At 31.1% G+C, this 23,495-nt stretch overlaps 2 protein-coding genes across 3 annotated transcripts in view; both read right to left on the bottom strand.

The window, feature by feature from the left end:
- Positions 1–2,795, bottom strand: part of LOC129942154 (uncharacterized) — a 35,253-nt gene extending 32,458 nt beyond the window's left edge. Inside the window, exon 1 of one of the 2 annotated variants that reach the window (XM_056050967.1) lies at positions 2,540–2,795. In XM_056050967.1, the coding sequence (XP_055906942.1) occupies positions 2,540–2,687 (148 nt within the window). In that variant the 5' untranslated portion in view covers positions 2,688–2,795. The remainder of the gene's footprint in view (positions 1–2,539) is intronic. The other variant, XM_056050970.1, reaches the window with a different exon arrangement.
- Positions 2,796–14,955: 12,160 nt separating this feature from the next.
- On the bottom strand, positions 14,956–23,270 carry LOC129939984 (uncharacterized). The gene is made up of 2 exons (XM_056048195.1): positions 22,955–23,270; positions 14,956–15,732 (listed from the first exon to the last, which is right to left on the bottom strand). Exons 1-2 carry the CDS (start codon positions 23,106–23,108, stop codon positions 15,044–15,046), a joined length of 843 nt encoding a protein of 280 aa, XP_055904170.1. The 5' UTR covers positions 23,109–23,270; the 3' UTR covers positions 14,956–15,043.
- Between the last annotated feature and the right edge of the window lie 225 nt (positions 23,271–23,495).

Raw genomic sequence — 23,495 nt, 5'->3', positions numbered from 1 at the left:
TTTAGCAAATTCTAACTTTTGTTTTCTATTTTTATGATTTATGAATTGTTTTTTTTTTGAGCCACTCTACCGTCCTAACCATTTTCTCTAAGAACTCGGCGTATTGTTTTGTGGATCAATAGTTTTTCCGCAATAATTATCCACTTCAGTAACCACTTTTGCGGCGCTAATATGGGGGTTTCTCCTGAGGTTTTGCAGAATCCGCCTTCATGGACATGTACATTTAAGATTCTTGAACGTCCAGAATTGGGCTTAAAATCTATCCTATTTTAATTTTTTGACCTCCGCATGATACTTCCATAAATGCTATTTGAAATTTTCAACAAATCAGCTATTTATCTATGCGTCTTCCCTTTGGCATCATTAAAAATAACAAGTTGCCTTTGGCGAAAGAAGTATTTTTGCCTTTTCCTCCCATACTCCAGAAAATGCGTGTTAAAAAATGCAAACAAATCAATTCAGTCGACTAATATAACGGATCTGAACAACTGTGTAATTGTTTATTTTTTCCTCAATGCGCTCAATTTGTTATCCTTTCTTGGTGCTGTCAAATACACTAATGAATACTTGACCCAATAATTGTGTGATGCTGTTTTTCGTATAGTAAAGTTCATTGAGTAAGGTAACGGTAAATTAAAGAACAAGAAGAATTATTTTCAGTACAATTAAAATCATAATAGTGCAAGCAACGAAATGAAACAGAAACCGGTTGCACTTAATTCTGAGTGTATATTTTGAATGGACCATTGTTTTAAAATATAAGTTTAGACCCAATAATTTGGTGAGGAACTGTACATATGTTTACATAAGAAATTAAAACTTTCAAAAATGCTATTAAAATTGGTAAAATTTGGTTTTCGACTATAAATCTTGTTAACGAAAATACATTTTGAAATCAAACTTTTTTGTGATGCACAAAACACTGTTGGTATTTTTAACTTCCCATCATTGTAATGGGTCCGATTTGACAAATTGAAAATGTTGACATTTCTTGACGTTTCAAGGTCCCTAGTGTCGATATAAGAGATTTTTAGAAAGATGTCTGTGCGTGCGTGTGAACGTACGTTACAATATATTATAAAGTTGGTAAAAATTGAATTTTGACTCAAATATCTATTCAAAAATTTTAGATTATGGCTTCCAATTAATTTCAACTTATAAGAAATATTGTTTTCAACATGCAGAACAATTTTGAAAACAATCGAATACAGTTTTTTTACAAAAAATAAAAACCTGAACTAAAAAATTAATAAAAGTTGGTAGAAAGTGATTTTCGACTCAAATATCTTTTCAAAAAATTGGCTTTAAGCTAATTTTATCTTTTAAAAATATTGTTTTTAACATTTAGTAAAATTTTGAGAAAAATCTAACTGACAGTTTTTATTACAAAAAAATGAAAACAATACTAAAACTTTGTAACATTTTACTTCTGACACAAATAGCTTTTCAAAAATTAAAAATATTGTTTTCAAATTTTTTTTTTATTTCACAGAAAATATTGTTTTCGATATTTAGTATTTTTTTTATAAAAATCCAACTATCTATTCAACAAAACTAGACTTTCAAGCTTAACTATTTCTTTATATGAAAAATATTGTTATTAATTTTAAAAATTTTAAGAACAATTCAACTGATAACTTTTTTAAACCAACACAAATGCCTACAAACTTTCAAGGAAGGCAAATCGACAGACGGGATGGGAAGTTATCAGTGTGGGTCGCATCCCAGTCTCTTTTTTTGTTTGTATTTTCATTTTATTTGATTCCGGTACTATTTATGAGTTTCACTTGAACAGCTGCTTTATAAATAAATAAATACTAAAATGTCAGTACCTGTATTAAGACAATAAATGAGAACGAATTTTGCATGAAGTACCGCTAATTTTTCTATGGTTCTTTTTATTGCGTCCCATATTCGAAAATGCTAAATTTCCCTTCAATAATAAAAGGTTATAATAATTTATTTAATTTTTAAGTCGAAAAAAACATGCATGGCATCACTGAAACAAACAAAAAGATAGGTATGAAGCATTACATTTTGACATCGATTGTTTTCTATCTGAAAAAGTTGTTCTTTTGAAATTATTTTAGAATAGAAATTCATACCTACCTAAATATTTACTCTCCATAAAATTACATTAAAAAAAAATGTATCTCCCGAATAAAACAATCCACGCGTGAAAAATTCGTGCTTCACTAAATTAATGAGGGTTGAACCAGGTAAAATAAAGTTACATTGGCAGTAGTTACATACTTAGGTATCGTATAAGACTTAAAAATGAAGAAGTCCAAAACCAGTCACAAACATGGTGGCAGGCAATAATGTCCATAGACAAGATGTTCATTCATTACACAACATTAAACCTACCTAACCTGCGCACACGCTTCACGCACCTTTATCAAATATTTGATGTGAATCCCTTATTGAATTTTACTTTTTGTTCTATACATTCATTCAACAATTAATATTTACAAAACCGAAGTGAAGCATTTTCACTCAAAAATAATATAAGAAACATTACACACAATTTAAAACTTACGTGTTGCTCCCATCTCAATCGCAACTTCATTCCACAAATTATCAACATTCCCCCGATTATTTCGTTCATCTGCTTGAAAATCATATATTGCATGTCGAACTTTAACTAATTCTATCAATTCAATAATATTACGCACTTCATTAAGCATCTTAAGATACAAAACTGATTAAATGTTAACAAATAGAACTTCACTTTATCTCGAAACAAAAATAACTGAAATGCAAATGAACGCGACGCGGACGCGGACAGTGAACACAAAAATGTAAGTGGACTCAATAAGAAGCTAACCTAACAAAACCACACAAGATGACAAGACGAGACGAACACGAACATAACACAAAACAAAAATCTATGACATTTTGTATTTATTTCATATATGTATGTGTACATACGTATATACCTGAATGTGATATAAGGTACATAATAGGGTTGCCATATGTCCGGATCTTCATTTCAAATATCTAAAAATATTTGTAGCCCAAAGTCGGACACAAAAAAGTAGAATCATTTCAAATTAAAAAAGTACTTAATAGTTTTAATTTGAATTTGAATTCAAGGAACATAAATGTTTATTTATGATGAAGTATTAATTTTGACACAATTAAAATTTTTAGCTGTCAGCGGTCGAATAAATAATAGATGCGTTAAGACTTACATCAATATTTATGACTCGAATAGGTATATAATTTCTTCAGTCAAAAAAAATTGTGAAATTCCAGTTTTTCGTAGTTTTCCCGATAGTTGTTTTTGTATTCAGCAAAACATCCTTAGTTTGGGAAAGAACTTTTCAATTTTTTTAGCTCACATTGAGTCACTTTAAAAATTGCCACTTATAATTGTGTTAACAGAGATTTGGGTTTTTGAAAGTGAAATAAGCCTTTATAGGCTGATGTGGTAAAGTTGTGATTTTGCTATCAAAATGAAAACTATACAATGTTGTGTATTTATAGATTGCACGCTAAGTGAGCTGCGGACAACAAAATAATTCCAGATAAACAGTTCGGGTTCAAGGCGGGTCATGACACAATTCATGCTGCGTCTAAACTCGTTTCTGATATCCAATGGAATAAATCAAAACAACAATGCACAGGTGCTGTTCTGGTTGATTTGGAAAAGGCCTTTAACACCGTATGGTTAGAGGGTCTTTACCTAAAATTGAGCAGGCTTGACATAACCAAGCCATTGTTGTATATACTTTATGATATGCTTAACGGTAGAAAGTTTGTTGTCAAAAGTGGCAATGTAATTTCTACCACCACATTCTCAATTAAAAATAGTCTTCAACAGGGAGCGGTGAATTCGCCGATTCTCTTCAGCATTTAGACCAGCGATCTGATAGGTAGTCTTACAAAGGCAATTGCGTACGCCGACGATCTAATTGCGTACAGAACGGCCCGAAAGGTTGAGGTTATTAGAATTCTCTTGCAGCGTGATTTCGACAAGATTCAGCGATACTGCGACGACTGGAAACTGAAAATAAATGTCCAGAAGTCAGAGACAATTCTGTTCCGGACTCCGTTGGCTAGGGCCACGAGGGATATATGTAAGAATTGGCGCAAGATGGTCATCGTTGATCTTCACGGGCAGCCATTAGCGAGCAAAAGTGTAGTGAAGTACCTCGGTACCTGGTTAGATCAGTATTTATATTTCGACAGACATATAAATGCTGCTCTGAACAGAGCCAGAGGAGCTTTTGCTCTGACGAAACGGCTGTTTTTTAGCAGTCGGCTTGACCCCAGAGTGAAGGTAATTTGCTACATGGCCCTCATACGGCCAATGATCGTTTATGGTTGTCCTGTGTGGTTCAATGTTGCCCCTTCCCAGATGGAGAAGTTTCGGGTGTTCGAGCGGCAGTGTTTACGACGCTGTACCGGCTTATTTCGAACAGCCGAGTCTTCTTATGTGCATTACTATTCTAACGAGGTCCTATACAACGGGGCTCGAATCAACAGAATTGACAATTTCGTGATAAAACTCGTTCGAGGTCACATTGCAAGAGCTATGTCTTCGACCAACAATTTAATTTTCGGGTTGTTCTATCCGAACGACGAGTATTTTGAAAGTGCACGCTTGAGCGGCTTCATTCCCCGAGAGACATTCCTCTTTTTAGATAGATGCGGTCTGATACAGGATAGATTGGCAGTTCCGTTAATCTACCACGTCAGACGAAGAACCGTGGAAAGGCGACTCCTGTACGATCGGGACCTCATGGCACAAGGCGGAGCAGAGCTCCATCGGTTCAGTAGGGCTGTGTCCGAACGGGACCGAACTAATAGGGTGAAGCAGGAGAACCAGTTTTGGTGGCTTCAATCAGCACTTGATAGTGGGTAGTCGGGATGGGGTTTTAAGCCTTGGCCGGCTTACATACTTGTTTTATAGTTTTAAGGTTTAGTTTTAAGTAGAATAAGCATGGTGGCGCACAAAAAAAATACAAACAAAAAATTTAAATTAAAAAAAACAAAAAAAAAAAACATGGAATATTAAAAAAATATAAAAACAAAATTTAAAAAAACATAAAAAAGACAATAAAATATAAAAACAAAAGACGTTAGATTTGCTGCTGTGGTTGTTCTAGTTTTAAGTAGTTTATAGGTAGAATAGGTAGTTTAAGTTAGCTTTAAGTTTTATATTAAGGACCTTATTTTAAGTAGTTTTTTAAGTAAAAATAAAAAAGGACCTTGATATTAGTTTTTTCTCATAATTTTCTAATAAATACAGAAATAAATAAAATATAAATTGAAGTAAAATAGATCTTAGGGCCGAAAGGCATTAGTATTAAGTGTTATAGTTTAACTTAGAGTGTCCGTATGGGACCATTAAGTTAGTTGTAAGTTATGGATAATTAGGCTAGTTTTATGAATTTTTGTCTAGCTTTAAGATGGGTTTAAGAATGAATTAATAAAAATGAATTAAAAAAAATAAAAAAAAAAAAAATAGATTGCACGCCTTCAGTAAAAGTGTCTCCGTGGATATAAAATCACTGAACACAAAATGATCGTTTTAAAAATCAATGACGTGGAAAATATTTCAAATTCCAATAATGATAAAGAGCACCCTATTATAAATAGGGTATTGCTTATTACTTAGCATTTCGAAACAGGAATTATGGGATCAAGTATATTCTGAAGAGGATCCATCTTCTTCGTTTGATGTTTTTAACTCAATCTTGCAAAAGCATTCCATTAAGAATAATAAAAAGAAGTTTTTAAAGCCTTGGATGAGCCAAGCTGTAAAGCTGTTAAAAAAATTAACATTAAACCAATTCGTGAAAATTATTATTCTAATTTATTTAGAAGCTCGAAAGACAATAAAAAAAGGAATGGAAAATTATCAAGGATATTTTAGGAAAGAAAATGAACTCTAATGCAATATGAACTATTGTCTCAGAAGATATTTCACTATGCGATTCAAAATGTATTTCATACAAATTCAAAGAATATTTTACGGAAATATCTGGAAAATTAAAGCAGTCTTTTGATTTGTACGTTGATTGCAACTGTTCTGATCAACGCAGTTTGGATTCCGCATATTAACAACCTAACAGCTTTGCTTTCGATGCTTTTTCCTCTTTTGAAACTTATAAAATTATTTTATCATTGGAAAACAAAAACTTTTCTATTTCAGATGGAATATCTAGCAACTAACTCAAAAAAATTGATTTATATGTACCAGATGTGTTAAGTTATCTATTTAACTTAAATGCTGAACAAGGTTGTTTTCCTTAAGAATTTAAATGTGCGGAGGTGATTCCTCTTTATAATAAGAAGATAGAACAAATATGTCAAACTATAGACCTATTTCTCTTCTTCTCACCTTTTCAAAAATTTTCGAACAACTAATGAAAAAAAGAATTACTTCTTTCTTAGATAAAAATTGTTTTTTTTAGCGAAAATCAATTTTGATTTCGGTCTGGAAAGTCAAATGAAGATGCAATTCTTCGACTTTGCAGTCAACTCTATGGCAGCTTGAATCATAATAAACCGACTATTGTTCTTTTTATTGATATGGCTAAAGCCTTTCATACGGTCGATCATGGTTTACTGCTAAGTAAATTATATAATGCAGGATTTAGAGTAGTAATCTTTCAGTAGCTGAAGTCATATTTAAAAGAAAGAGTTCAAAAAGTAATGGTATTTTGAGTGAAGCTCGATCTTAAATCTGGAGTACTTCAGGGCTCCGTACTCGGCCCTTGTTTTTTCTGGTTTATATTAACACTCTCTTTAGGTTGCAGTTGAATGGCCTTCATACGGCTTTTGCGGATGATATATCGTTTACCTACCATTTAAACTCAGAACATAGTTTTAACATCCAAATCGAAGAAGATCTCGAAATTCTAAGAACCTGGATCATAAGTTAATCCTTAGTGAAAAAAACTAAAATAATATCATTCAAAACTTCTAGTGATCAGCTTTGCAATTACAATTTTATATTTCATGGGTCAAATTGTAGACAATTCACCTTTCCTTTACATAGTTGTAGTAGACCTAATTTTCAAGCAGCTGATTCTTGTTTCGATTCTAGTTTCAAAATTGATTGAGTGCACAGTTTTAAATATCTAGGAGTTACAATTGATTTTAATCTTAACTGGAAAGATCATATTTGCAATATAAAAAATTATTTGATGCGCATTACCAGAAAAATGTATCTGTTAAAACCATTCTGCTCAAAAAGAGATTTAACTTCAATTTATTACGAGCTTTCACACTCCAAAATACAATATGGTTTACCCAGCTGTAGTGGTTCATATGCTACTATGTTAAGACCCTTGTTGATTGCTCAAAAACATCTAATTAGAATCATTTGCAACAAAAATCGATTAACTGAAAGTTGGCTCTTATTCAAGGATTTGAGAATTCTACCTTAAAGACACATTTACATTTTTAAAGTACTGAAGGAATTTTTCAAGCAAAGTGGTAATATTCCAAGTAGGAACTCGCAGTTATACAATCTACGCATACATAATATGCATCTTGTCAATATTCCCACAGCTCATAAAACTCATTTCTCTAACTTTTATACTGTCGCAGCACCCAAGTCATTTAATAACTTACATCTATCAGAACTTCACAAAATTTAAACTCTTTTCTGAAAAAAGTAAAAGACTGGCTTTTCACAATTGACTTAAATTGTATAGATAATATTTGTTAATGAAGCTTTGATGTAAGTAAGTTTATTTACACAAAATAAAAACCTTGAAAAATATTACTAAAGTTGATTAAAATCGATTTTTAACTAAAGTATCTTTTCAAAAAAAAAACAAATTTTGTGTTTAAACCAATTTCATCGGTTCGTATTTAAAATTAAGTAAATCTTAGTCTTAAGAAACCCGTCATTGCTGTTAAAATAATTTTGTATTCTTTCATTTTAGGAACAGATAACTCTAATTTCCGATAAATAATTAAATATGGCAAGCCTGGTACACGTACATATAAGTATGACTTTGTATATTTTTGAGTTTCCCTTAATTGAATTCGCTCTCTTTTCAATGAATTCCCTTTTATTGAATTCGCCCTCTTTTATGTTTTAATACCCTTAACATTGATTTTCGCTATATTGATTATTGATCTTGTTTTTGAGTGTTTGTCTGGTGTTGAAAAATACAGAGAGTAAGCAAAGCATGATAGGGTTTTGTTTCGGGAGTTTGGGAATTGGGATACGTCATCATAATTATCTCATAGTAAGGAAAAGATCAGTGTTGTGTACTTTATTATTTATATATTTTATGGCTGAAACATAAACACGTTTCAGCTTCGGCTTTGGCGTCGGCTTCGTCTGTATTGCGATTGGCCTTCTTCGAGGTTGCTTTGAATGACATTTATAAAATGACACTTCTGTCATTAGCAGCTGGTATTTGTTCTCAAAAGTTTGTTTTGATTTGTTGATATCGTGGTATGTTCAGCTCATTGAGCAAGAAGAAGCTCAGACCAAGAGACATTGGTGGTTCCGGGAGCTCAGTCTACAGAGTTCTTCAAACTTTTGAGAACTAATACCAGCTGCTAATGACAGAAGAGTCATATTAGAAATGTCATTCAAAGCAACCTCGAAGCAGGCCCAAATAACGCAAACAAAGCCGAAGCTGAAGCTAGTTTCTTAAAAAAAAAAAAATAGCTGAAAGCTAGCAACAATATTTTTTAATTGATAAAATGGGAAGAGTACGATAAGTCAGGCGATAAAGTTTAATGACGAATTTGTATAGAAAAGGGGAGGACGTCTATCTTTCTACTTTTAGGCGGTAGGGCAATTTAAAAATATATGTTCGTTAAATGGAAAATAATATTGGTAATACTTACAACTAAGTTGCATACATTTTTTTAATGTCAAAACTTTTGTCTATTAGCTTGTCCTTCAATTGAAAACTATGAATGGTTTTTTAAAAAAAAAAAACTGTTTTTAACTTGGATTTTGAGCAAACAAAAGTTTAAAAAAAGGTTTAAAGTGTAATTTTTCAAAACTTTAAGATTATCTACTATTGTTTTTTTTTTAGAATTCATGGCTCTTATTTGTTTATGATCAAAAACTGAACACTAGATAATTGTATGTCTTTAAGTTCTTGAGAAAATTGAAAATTACCAAACAAATATTTTAATTGAATTACTTTTTCATTACTTGAGAATTTACGTAGTCATATTTTGATATTTTGATGCTATAGTGTTCCCAAGCAGGGAGGTTGCAGGGCAATGCATGCCCCCCCCATACACATCCAACTGTTGCATACACCCAAACTTGCACCTACCATTATTACTACAAAAAAAAGAGCACTCAAGCAAAAACAAATTAAATTAAAATAGAAGTTGTGGTTATTTTCAAATTTCTCAAGAACTTAAAGACATACAATTATCAATTTTGTTTTTTTTTAATTTCCCCTCTCCTCCCTAATAGGGCCCACTACACTACGGAAACACGTTTGTTCAAACGTAGTTTCGCCACACACTACACAAACATTTTTGAGAGACATTAGTTGCGTGGTACTAAAAACATCTATTTTTGGACATTCCAATTTCTTCAATGAATTGGAAAACAATTTTCATGTTAACTCTATGAAAATTGGCATCGGTTTGAGCAAAATTCAATACACAACACACAAAAATGTTTGGGCAGGCACCGAAAATTAATTTTTTTTTATTTTATTCAAACCACTTGCGCAAACACGCATCATCGCTACACACTACTCAAACAGTTTGCACAAACATTTTTACAACAACAAAATACATTCGTTTGCTCAAACAGTTTATGTAGTGTATGAGCCCTATAAACGGGGGGAGATAGACCCCCCCCCCCCTTCTATAGTAAGAAATACTTGTTTTCAACTGTTCTTAACAATCTGTTTTAATATCTTGTCACCTGAGTTATAGTATTCTTGCCGATAAAATAGATTTGATTTCAATATTTAATTTTGTTTCCGATATTTGAAGTCATAACTCAATTATTTGTATCATTTCTTGAAAGTTTTTAATTCTTAAATATAAAAGTAACGATTAGATTTTTCAAAGAAAAGTATCTTACGTCATCAGCTATAATTTCGAAATCAAAACATTTATTAATCCTCGAAATATTTAAAAAAAAATCAGTTTTTACCAATTTTGCATAGTATTTTTGTAGACTCACATTTTTCTAAATACTGATTGTTGGATTTTTCAAAAAAAATTTATAAATTTTGAAATTCAGTATCTTCTATATAGTCATTTTTGAATTGTATGAGATAGGGTTTTCACCTTTCTAACTTTCTCCAGCGTATTTTAAGCCAATTTACTGGAAGCCATTGATACACACGTGATCTTTCAGTTTCTGGGTAAACAAACATGTGGCTGGTATTTTTATTGAATTCATGATATCCAAAATTATACACATACACATAATCAAAAAAGTCAACAAAAAAGTCTCCGTACAATTCATTTTTTCGACGAAAAAACTAACAAAAAATCACTTATTTAAGGCAAAAATAAACTTAATAACTAGTAGAACCTCCTCTGTTCCTGATCACTTCCTGCAATCTGTATCTCATCGAATGGACAAGCTTTGAGTTTCCTTTTCAATGTTTGCCATCTGAATACCCTCATCGTCTAAATATTGAATTTTTATTTGAAAAGCATCACAAGTTTGACACGTATCCTTTGATGGCTGTTTAAAATGTAAATTAAATTTTGTAGAAAACACATTATAGTAATATTTTTCTTTTACTGTTGCTACGTTTTCCTTTACACATTCTGTAACGTATAGCTCATACATCTTCTTAATGTTTAAGTCAGGATTTAAATATTGTCGTCTTGGATTATGAGCTTATGACTACTGTAGGCTGGAAATGACAAGTGTCTCCAAAATATTTTTTACAAACGGGAATATCTAGTCTTTCTTTTTGAAAGTAATATGCAAACGAATGTGATCTTCGTTTTTCAGTTTCATTTGTAGGGCGTCTTCTTTTTATTTCGTTAACTTTGATACAACCTCTTAAGAAAATATTTTGGTCAAGATGACTATGTAAACTATAAAAGTCTTTCATGGCAGACTAAATTTCATCCGAACTAATTTTTTGATTGTTTTGACTTCATTTGCATTGTATATCGACAAATGCTTTTCCGGTATTAATTTTCCACCTCTATTTCTGTATGCCAAACCTTTTATCCTGTTATGCTTTCGTAAATTTCATTTCCATTTACCAGGATTACGACTTCTTTTCTTTCTTTTAACATTCAGAGTGCGAGATCACTTCTATACTAACTACTTCTTGTATTATGCTTCTCACTGTTGCATGATGAGTTTTGAAAATTTCCACTAAAATTATGAAAAAATCCCTCAAAACCAACTAAATTAAAAAAATAAATTATTTCCCCTATAGTATTGTACAAAATTGCTCAAAAGTGAAGTTGAAGAAAAAAATGTCCCCAGGGACACAAAAACCCACTAAAGCTGGTGGAAAACCCCCAATTTGGCAACAGTTGTAATTCTTTTTGTTTACCAATGCGATTTTGTTACGAATATTATTGAGAGTGAGGGAATCTTCGGCTGTTTAAAAACAAATAAGTGTCTATGCTCAGCTAGAACAGATACAGCGTTTCCAAAACGATTTACATTGGGGCATGGAGTTAATCGAAATGGCTTCTGAAATAAATTACTTATTATTCAATGGCCAAACAAAATTGTCATTTAACGGTCCTAATCTTTATTATTAGGGAAATTTATTATAAATATAAAAAGCTTTGACTATACCAAGGGCTTTGACACTTACATTTAAAATTTTTCAAAAAGTGGAGTTAATCGAATTGTGCACTGAGCAGCTTAGAATAAGGCTTTATATAAGAAATAACTATCAAGAAATTGGTTTGGACTAAAAATTTCGCCTAGAAAAATAGATTATCAACTATTTCATCAGATGCAAAATATTATTGGTTAATTTTTAATTAGTCTTGTAGGAAAGTTCAACTTATTTATCTCATACAAAATATTATTTTGAACATTTTGTTAAAGTTTTAAGCAAGATTAATCGACAGACGGCATGTGAAGTTATCATTAGGGGTCGAATCCCAGCTTCTTTTTAACGTCCCATAAGAAATTATTGTAATTGGTCCGATTTGTCAAATTGAAAATTTTGACATTTCTCGACGTTTCAAGGTCCCTAGAGTCAAAATAAAAGATTTTTAGAAAGATGTCAGTGCGTGCGAGGGTACGTATGTACGTTCGCGACGTTTTTTCGTCGTCCATAGTTCAAGAACCAGAAGAGATATCGACTTCAAATAAATTTTGTTATACAGATAATAAGGCAGAAAGATGCAGAAAGGTCTCTCAAGAAAATTGCGTGTGTGGTTTTTTTACCATAGCAGTTCGAAAAAAAGGTGAACATTTTGGGTTAACCCTAAATATCTTACGAATCAAAAATGCTAGAGACTTGAATTAAATTTTATTTAATATATTGTAAAGTGATACCAAACAGGTATGTTTTTGAAAAAAATTAATATAACGGTTTTTTTTTATAAATCAATAAAACTGAAAAAAAAATTTGTCACCTCCAAAATTTTACGACTGAAATATGATTTCACCTCTAAAACAATTTTGTGAAACGAAAAATAATGTTTTTGACATCTGATAAAATTTTGAGAAAAATCGGGTTGACAGTTGTTTTTATAAAAAATAAAAATCTAAAAAAAAACATTACTCAAAGTTCGTAAAAATTGAATATCGATTCAAATATCTTTTCAAAAACTTGAAATTTAGGCTTCAAACCTATTTTATCTTATAAGAAATATTGTTTTCAACATTTTGAAAAATGTTGAGAAAAATCGAATTGACAGTTTTTTTACAAAAAATAAAAACCTAAAAAAAAATTAATAAAAGTTGGTAAAAATTGATTTTCGACTCAAATATCTTTTCAAAACTTTGAGATATTTTCTTTAATTTACTTTTATCTTTCAAAAAATATTGTTGTCAACATTCAGTAAAATTTTGAGGATAATCGAATTGACAGTTTTTGTACAAAAAATTAAAAACCTAAACAAAATTTAACAAAAGTTGGTAAAAATTGATTTTTGATTCAATTATCTTTTCAAAAATTTGAAATATTCTCTTGAAACTAATTATATCTCATAAGAAATATTGTTTTCAGCATTCGGTAAAATTTTGAAAAGAATCTAATTGGCAGTTTTTTTTACAAAAAATAAAACTCTAAAGAAAAAAAACCCTTAAACTTGGTAAAAATTTACTTTCGATTCAAATAGCTTTTGTAAAATTAAAAATAATGGCTTCATTATTTTATTTCAGAGAAAATATTGTTTTCGATATTCAGTAATTTTTGTATAAAAAAACAGCAGTCCGTTTTTTCATAAAAAATAAAATCAAAAATAGTACGCAAATTTAGTAAAAATGTATACGAGTACATATAGACAAACTTTAAAGCAAGACAAATCGACAGACGGGATGGGAAGTTATCAGTGTGGGTCGCATCCCAGCCTCTTTTTTTTTCTTTATTTTAAAAATAATATTTTTTTTGAGATAAAATTAGTTTAAAGTCAATATCTTTAATATTTGAAATGATATTCGAGTCGAAAATCAATTTTCATTACATTTTAGTAGTGTTTTGTTTTAGGTTTTTATATAAAAAAAATGTTACTTAAAATTTTAGCAGATGTCAAAAGCGTTATTCCTCGTCGCATAACATTATTTCCCGGTTCTTAAAACATTCTACAAATATTATTGTTCAGTTTGTTTTTTAATTTATAAACAAAACTTTTAACTGATTTTGTTTAAATAATACTAATTTGATATCACGACACATTATATAAAATTTAATTGAAGTTGCTAGCATTATTGGTTCGTGAGATGCTTGGAGTCAACCAAGAAACTACAAACTCAAGTTTTTGACAGTCCTTTCTGAATCTTTTGATGTTATTATCTGTAAAACAAAATTAATTTGAAGTCAAGACAAAAAATGGTGGCTGTACCGACGTATGTTCATACAGATATCTCTCTATTGAGATTAAGATTCTAGGGACCATAAAAGGTCGAGAAATATTAAAATTTTCTATTCGACTAAGAGGACCAATTATAATAACTTTCTATTCGAAGTTTAAAACACTCTATAGATCTTTACATAGCAGAAATAATATTTTTTTTTGTATTTAGGATGTAAAGCAAAAGTCATTGAGTTTCTCCAAAACTAGTTTGGCGTTTAAAATGCATTTGAAGGCGTTTCGAGTATTTCAAAAATTTGAATTACATCAGTCAAATGAAAAAGTATTTGAATACTAATAATTTTATTGACAAGAAAATTTAAAAAAAAACTCAAAAAAAGGTAAAATTCGTTTTCGGATAATTGACAACGTGAATAATAACATACGATACCCTTAGTGTTTATTAATTTCGTGGTTTCAAGTTTAAAAACTGTCAAATTCAGTTTTCATTTGGTTATCATTTGGTGTGTCATTATTTTTGTTGAATTTTTAAATTTTTATAATGATGGTTAGCTAAAAATATTATACCACGTTAAAATCGTAGAAACTTACACCAAAAGTGGTGAATTAAATTTAAAACTCGGAAAAAACGTATTTTTTTAAAAGAATTTTCAGGCTATCATGAAGAAGATTCTCTTTAAATAAAATGCTAGCTAGTTTTAAAAATCAGTTTCACTTATCTTTAATATTAAGTTTAGATGCTTACAGCAGGCACTCGTAATTTCTTTAAAAGTCTTTAAATTTGCCTTCGATTTACATATCTTCAAAACTCTTTGAAACATTTTAGCTTGAACGATTTTCAACGACGCTATAAATTGGTAAGATTGTGAGAAAATATGAATTATGAAGCATTACTGATCTATGCTTTCCGTCAAATAGATCTTGTTTTAAAATACTTGAATGCTATTTTTTAACTACAATTTCTAAATATATGACTCCACGCCTTGACGTTGATTGAACTTTGTGTAAATAAAATGATTTCTATATGTATTTAGTTAGTTAATACGTTTATTTAAAATAAATTATAAGATATAAAAGAAATAATAATAATCAGTTTCTAACATTCTTAAGATCCCATATCTTGTTCATCCAGTGAATTATTTAGTACTGATAACACCTCCTGTTTAAACAAACGTTGTCTTCTTTCGGTCAATTTCAAAATATCAGGCAGAATACTTTTGAAAAATGACATATTTTGTTCTCGAAGTTCGTTCAGTTCTTCCTCACAACGTCTTCTCCTCTTAGGATACGTGTATTCCTTAAAAGGATCTTCGATTGGATTTTCTGCAGTCAGATCCTGATGAGATTGTTGTTGTGGTTTTGGTGGTTGTTTTGATGTGGTTGATGGTACACGTGAAGGAGTTTGATGGGCTGTTTCAAAAATACCGTCTTGTGATGAAATTGAATGTAATTTAATATCATTTTCATCCATTCCCGGCGGAGGAGTCTTTGGAGAATACTTCATTTCGGGTTTTTCAACATTTGGCAGAGATGAGCAAGTTTCATCGTTTGAGTTACTATCATCATCGCCATAATTATCGTCATCTTCGATCTCAATCTGTCCATCGTTGATAGAATTACGTTTGACTAGTCCATAGTTCAAATAGTCCCGCAGAAAGGCCATGTCCTCAGCTAGATACCATTTTCTTCTTTTTCTCTTTATGAGAGTTGGATGACAACTCGATTCTTTCTCGTTTCGTATTTCTCGGGAAAATGAGTTTCTTAAAGCCAACCATTTGGATTTACATAGTTTAACTATAAAAAAAATAGAAATAAAGTAATGAAGAATGAAATTTGAGTTTCTGCATATTAAGGTAAGATTATTGCTTAAAAATTTCAAAAGATAATTTCAATTTAGAACTTCGTTATTTAACGTGTCAAAGGTATGTAACTATACTATAATAATAAACTCTCTGTTTAAAAGGTTTAAAGTTGCTAAGTCGTTTTGAAGGGAATTTCAAAAGGACGTATTGAAACTTTAAAAACATAAGCCAAAGGTTAAATCAAAAAGTTTCGTTTCTATAAAGCTATTTAAAGAATTTCAAATTTCATTATTATAAAGTTTTTTATACACATGTATAAATTTGTTCTGCACTTAATTCCAAAATAATTAAGAAAAATTCAAAAAATCAAAATGGTTAGGTACACGTAAAATTGTATTGTTTCGAAAAAAGGTCTCATTGACATATCTCAGAACAAAAATGTATACCTAGTTCAAAATCAATTAATTTTCCTTTGTAAATAGAAAGGTTAATTATGTAACAATGGAGAATGATATGAGCCTAATGTTGGGGTCTAAGTTCTTTTTCAGATGACCAATTCGCACATGGTCGGTCATAGACAGTGCCCGTCAAAAAATAGTAGTAGTGTAACCTCGCGATCAATATATTCTGGTACAACGCAACGTTTGTGCGATTAATTACATTCTCCAATTACTTTTTGGCACTAGATTTTGTCTTCCGTTGCCAGAAAAACAATCCATAACATAACGGTTTTTTCTCCAATGTTACTCGAATGCTTTTAAAGTGTGTATCTTAGCAGTTTAAACTAGCTTATGGTAATTGTGTGTTATTTTTGATCCTGTGCATATTTAACTATAAAAACTTTGAGTTTTAAGATAAGCTTTGAAAGCGTCATAGTATTTGCATATTAACACTCATTTAAACTTACAGTAGGAGCCGTAGTAAACATTGTACTTCGGAGAAACACCGAAAACAATCTAGAAATATCTGCAAAAATGATTTTAAATGCAAAAAAGAGGCTGGGATGCGACCCACACTGAAAACTTCACATCCCGTCTGTCACTTTGTCTTGCCTAAAAGTTTGTCTATATGTACTCGTATCAATTTCTACCAAATTTGCGTACTATTTTTTGTAAATTTTATTTTTTATAAAAAAAAGACTGTTGGATTTTTATATAAAAATTACTCAATATCGAAAACAATATTTTCTATGAAATAAAATAAGTTTGAAGCCAATATTTTTAATTTTTGAAAAGCTATTTGAGTCGAAAGTTAATTTTCACTAAGTTTTAGAACCGTTTTTTTTAGAGTTTTATTTTTTGTAAAAAAACTGTCAATTGGATTTTTTCAAAATTGTATCGAATGTTGAAAACAATATTTCTTATAAGATAAAATTAGTTTCAAACTAATATTTCAAATGTTTGAAAAGATTTTTGAGTCGAAAATCAATTTTTACCAACTTTTGTTAATTTTTTGTATGATTTTAATTTTTTTTTTACAAAAACCGTCAATTCGATTTCTTTCAAAATTTTACTGAATGTTAAAAACAATATTTTTTCAAAGATAAAAGTAGTTTAAAGCCAATATCTACAATTTTTGAAAAGATATTGGGTCGAAAATCAATGTTTACCAACTTTTATACATTTTTTTTTAGGTTTTTATGTTTTGTGAAAAAAACTGTCAATTCGATTTTTCTCAACATTTTTCAGAATGTTGAAAACAATATTTCTTATAAGATAAAATAAGTTTGAAGCCTAAATTTCAAGTTCTTGAAAAGATATTTAAATCGATATTCCATTTTTACCAACTTTGAGTAATGTTTTTTTTTAGATATTTATTTTTTCTAAAAAAAAACTGTAAATTCGATTTTTCTCAAAATTTTAGCAGATGTCAAAACATTAGTCCTCGTTGCACAAAATTGTTTTGGAGATTAAATCATATTTTAGTCTTTAAATTTTGGATGTGACACATTTTTTTTTGTTTTTTTTTTTCAAAAAATATACTTCTTTGATATCCAAGTGGGACTAAGACTGTTTAAATATGTTCCGAAATGAGTTATATTGATAAGGATCCGTAACAATCTCAATGAACAACAACTTACCAACTCCAGAAGCTGTAACAGCACCCCAAAGTATTGCATTACCTCTACCATGCTTGCTCAAAAGTAGCAACTAAGTTCTTCGAATCCATCGCTGAATTTCTTATATTGACATACGTTTTCCATCACTTCCAAATATGTTGTATTTCGATGCGTCAGTAAACTAATCTCGCTTCGGTTATGGTAACCATTATTCTTTAAGATTGTTTGTATGGTTCGTGGATGTAACGGGTAATCCATTTTGCGGTTTCAAAAGTATAGAGCTGGAATTCGACATTTCTGTCGAACTAAGCCAATTTTTTCTATGTTGAAAGCCTGACATTTACGAAAATGAATCTCTTAACTATCACTTAACTACGCAAGCAATTGGAAAAATTGTGAAGAAATTTAAAGAGAATGGATTGGTTACAGATATTGTAAAACCTGTGCATCATCGTTTCGCTTTTAGCACTTAAAATATCGCTGCTGTAACTGTAAGTAAAAGTGTTACCGAAGGCCTTAATGTGTCGATTCCTCGTAGTTCTGAGGAATAAGAACTGTTATGGCACATTATGTCGTATTTTTCATTTGGATCTACACCTACATCCAAACAAATTCCAGCTTTCACAACAACTGAAGCCAGGTGACCATTCACAACGTCGTAGATACTTCGAATGGGTGCTTGAATAACAGACGGTGGATGGCGATTTTTTCAACAAAATTTTCTTTAGCGACGAAGCACATTTCTCACTCGGTGGTGGGTATGTTAATAAACAAAATTGTCGTATTTGGCTTTCTGAGAATTCTCAAGAAATTGAAGAGAAGCCATTACATCCATTAATTAATTAAAATAGAAAAGATGTTTTATTGGCAGAATTTGTAAATTTTTGAAGAGGTCAAATGAATGGGCAAAACGGTTGCTCCTACAAATTTTTCTTATAACGTACTTTTGCAGGACAGAAAGAGGCTGAATTTTTGAATGGTACGCACTACCCCAACAACTTAACCCATACTCTAATTTAGAGTGAAAAATTCCAAAATAAACCATACTCAAAGTTTTACTGTCTAAGAATTTATTTAGGTGATACATGACACTAAGAGTTGACTGAAGATACTGTTTCAGTTTCAAAATGTGATAAGACCAGCTCATATTTTGATCAAAAAGGATACCGAGGTATCTAAATTGATCAACGACATCAATCTTGAAGCAAGACGCATTGCAAGTATATTCAGAATTGAACCAAATTTTTGAGCTAGCAGGATCGCATATCCAAGTAAATTCACAATGTCGTTCACAATTAGAAACATGAAAAACAACATCCAGATCAGGACATTCACGGGAACTCAAACTAAAGTACATAAGTTTGGTTTTATTACTGACAGTTAGGTTATGACAGGCAAACCATTTCAAATCAAATGGGGTGGCGCAACAGTCCATTGTGAACCAGGGCCTAGTGACTTACAACTCTCAACCATTCCTGTGTGCGAGTACTGTTGTCAGGAATGGAAGGAACCTACAATTTAAGGCCGAATCCGAACGGCTAGTTTGAGAAAGCACTTTTTCATGACAAGAATTACTCTTGAAGGATTTGTCAATTCCTCGCAAGAGGCAGTACCCGCGAAAATTATTTTTTTTAAATTAAGCTGGCACAGGCAGGCAAACCATTTGCGTAAAGTATTAACATCATTATTAATATCTGCAATTAAATTCAGAGGGTTATCTGAAACATATGCAATACCCAAATCATCAGTAAAAGCTTTCACTTTACCGGAAAAACTTTGATAAAAAAGAGAGTTTAGGTAACAAGAAATAAAATAGGTCCAAGGACAGAACCTTGGGGAACACCTAGGTTAAGAAAATTACTCGCACTTAAGCTTTCACCAATTTTAACCTTTTGCAATCTATTCTTTAGATATGATGTGAACCAACTTAGGATGAAGCCACAAAATCCCGCCATGTCAAATGCCTTAATTATGTCTACAAATAGACCGGCGCATGATTTGTTGTCATCTAAACCTTTGTTGATTAATGAGCAAAAAGCCATGACTGCATCTTCAGTTGACAGACCATCCCTAAACCCAAATTGATTATTACTGAAAAAACTTATAGCCTTAAAATAATGCAGCATACGGCTCTTCATGGCTTTTTCGAAAACCTTAGAGATTGAAGATAGTAAAGAAATAGGTCTATAATTATTTTATTTCTTTCTACTGCCCTTTTTATATAAAGGGATTACGTGGGCAACCTTTAATTTTTCTGGAAACATACCAGTGGTTACACTTAAATTGAAAACATAAGATAAAACATCCACAACATTTAGAGCTATATTTTTAAAAGATATATTACTTATGCCATCTTCACCACATGAAATATAGTTGACTTATTTGTTTATGATCTTAAAGATTTCTAGACCAGTTATTTGGTCAAAAACAAGGCTCCATTTAAAGCAAAGGAATTGCATTGATCACACAAAATATTATTAGCAGAAAGAGAGGCACGAGTACGATAACTCTGGCGACAAGATATAATAACGGTTTTTGGTAGAGGGCCTTAATACAAGCATTTTTTACTATGAGAGGGGGGGTCTATCCCCCCCGTTTAGGCGGTAGGGGCAATTTAAAAAAATATGTACATTAAATGAAAAAAAAAATAATTAAAAAATAACGGTAATACTTATAATTAAGTATTATACCTTTTTTTAAAGCCAACATTTTTGTCTATTAGCTTGTTTTTAAATCAAGTCAAAACTGTGCATTGGGTTAAAGCGTAATTTTTCAATACTTCAAGATTAATTACCACTGTTTTTATTTCAGAATTTATTGCTCTTATTTGTTTTTGATCAAAAACTAAAAACTAGATGATTTCATGTCTTTCAGTTTTTGAGAAAATTGAAAATAACCACAACTACTATTTTAATTTAATTTTTTTTTGCTTGACTGGTCTTATTTTGATAGTAACAATGGTAGGTGCGAGTTTGGTGGTATGCAACAGTGGGATCTGTTAGGGGGGGCATGCTGCAACCCCCCTTCTTGGCTACACTATAGGATTTGGGATGGGTGCAAGTTGAAGTGGGTGCAAGGTAAGGAGGGAGCAAGATTCGGTGGGTGCAAGATGATTGATTGATGGAAAAGAAAGGGTGGGTCTGCAACTAAAGCACTTCGATCCCCCCGACGCGTCGCGACGTTCGCAATGAACACCTAGAAGATGTGTTACCGCCAAAACAATCTCGGCTCTTGATTATCAATGACGAACTTAACGAACTCCACAGTGACACTAGAACGGACGATGAATTCACTGACGAGACTTACATACCTTCAACACAATGAAAATTGAGGTGACTATTTTTTACTAACTCCTGACTTACTTAAAGACTAACTGACTGGGACGCGGAATGCAATGCAATTCTACCTCCTCGTGGTGCATTCTGGGTTATGCTAAATGAATTGCTATACTTGACTTTACGATGCAAACCCCCACTTCACTACACTATAGTATTGAAAGTATTGAAAAAATACACTTTTACTCTTTTCTTTACTTTTTTTTTGCACAAATTTTGACTCTAAAACTATTTTTTTCAAAAACTATGCATAGTTTTGACTTGATTTAAAAACAAGCTAAAAAACAAAAATGGTTTTAAAAAAAGGTATAATACTTAATTGTAGGTATTACCGTTATTTTTTAATTATTTTTTTTAATTTGATGTATATATATTTTTAAATTGCCCCTACCGCCTACACAGGGGGAGATAGACCCCCCCTCCCATAGTAAAAAATGCTTTTTTTTAACTGTTCTATACAAATCCGTCATCAAACTTTGTCGCCAAAGTTATCGTACTCTCCCCGAAAGAGAAGACATGCTTCCAATGGAACAAAAGAAATTGTTAAATATATTTGAAATCATTGTAGGATCTATCAAATCAATACCCCCATCATTTAGAACGATTGGAACCGGAACTGTTGAGTTTGAACTCTTTAAAAACTAGTTACCGTTTATAGGCTCATCTTCAGTGCATAGTAGTAGAATATTTATTGTTCATTTGATAGTTTGCTCCTATTTTTCGAAACGATCACTGAGCAATAATAAATCATTTCACAGAGACTTCAGTTGTTAAAATTGCATGAAATACATACATATATGTTAGTTTTCCTAATCTTAAAAAGTTTCCAGTGCTCACATTGGTAGTAGGTGGGAATTTTTATAACTCTAATTCTTTTGCTCCATTTGAAACGATAGTTAAAAATTCAAAACAAAAAAAAATACGCGAAACATACATATTTAAAGAATAATTTGTTTTCCGATATTTTGAAATCTTTTCGTGAAAGAACAAAGAACAAAATTCGAAAGAGATTTCCGGTCTCTCTCGATTGAAAAAAGAGAAAGTAAATAATTTACTTTGTTCCGAAAGATGTTCTGTACGAAATTATTATTTTTTTTCGGACCGTGAGAAGATTGCAAACATACGAGAAATAGCAATATTTTTTAATATGCGATCAATATTTTACGAACCCTAAGCAGATAAATCTAATAGGTATTACTTCAACTTTTTTCAACCGTTTCTGCACAAATCTTTCATATAATATTGATTGTGCAGAATTACATGAGATATGATATAATGTACCTATCTATAATTTTCGAAGTTAATACAGCTCTGAGTATTAGTCTTAAGAACTTTATATTTCAATGAATCGGAATCAAATTTGTTTCAAATCGCTTTTTTAAGTCCCCATCCCAAACGTTTTTAGAGCTCAATTTATAGAGATAGTGATTCACAAAATATACTAGACAAGAGTTTATTAAAAATAAATAAAGGTATATTCCATTATGAGAAATTATACATTACATTACATTTCTTATAACATCGCCCTATGAATAAATACTCTCCTAAGTCACCCTGTAAATCTAGTTTTTCAAAAACTCTTATTCGAGATAAAATTCGCACCCTCTTTTATTACTTCGATTTTCAACACACATGAAATTGGAAATGTCATTATTGATTTTTCCCTAAGAAAAACAGTTTGCGCGTCACGATGCTGAATCATCTATTTTACAGATTCAGTATCTACACAATCCACATTGAACTTAACAACTTCAACGCGACGACGTTGAATCTGATTCATTTCAAACAACACAAAACAAGAATAACAAAAAGAAACTTACCCGACATATTTAATTCATCAGAAATTTGTTTCCATAACATTTCTGTGTGTTCCTTGTTTTTATGCTCTGGATACGAATGATCATAAATGGCTGGACGATTTTTAACCATAACTATAAGTTTTTCAATGTCATGAACTTCGCTATGTTTTGGCATTGTAAATAAATTTTATTGTTTTTTCCGATTGATTCCAATTATCACTAAACTATGCCTGATACGAGTAGCGCTATGGGGACGTTGCTTACTTGCATTGTCTCTGAACAAAATTCAAAATTGACTGAAGTACAGCACAGCAAATTGACTTGACTATTGCGACTGAAAAGTGAAACATGCAGAGAAAACACGAAACAAACAAAAGAAACAAAACAAGTATCGATAATCAAAATCGAATCGAGCGAGGCGAAATCAAAATTCAATGGAAATGGGAATATTTTCTCTTAAATTGTGTCTCTTATTCTTTATTTTTCTTTCTCTTTTGATGATTGTGAATATTTCGATTTCGTGTAGGGTAGGTAAATGAGAGTATTATATTCGATGAGTGGT

The sequence above is a fragment of the Eupeodes corollae genome, chromosome 1 (genome assembly GCF_945859685.1).
Source record: "Eupeodes corollae chromosome 1, idEupCoro1.1, whole genome shotgun sequence".
Taxonomy (NCBI): Eukaryota; Metazoa; Arthropoda; class Insecta; order Diptera; family Syrphidae; genus Eupeodes; species Eupeodes corollae.
This window is presented reverse-complemented; position numbering and strand designations above follow the sequence as displayed.

Bases quoted from the DNA above. Each gene is read 5' to 3' on its own strand.
- LOC129939984 (XM_056048195.1), bottom strand. From the start codon at position 23,108: ATGCCAAAACATAGCGAAGTTCATGACATTGAAAAACTTATAGTTATG. The intron at 15,733-22,954 runs GTAAGTTTCTTT...TTTTTTTTATAG, and splicing joins TGATGAATTAAATATGTCGG to TTAAACTATGTAAATCCAAA.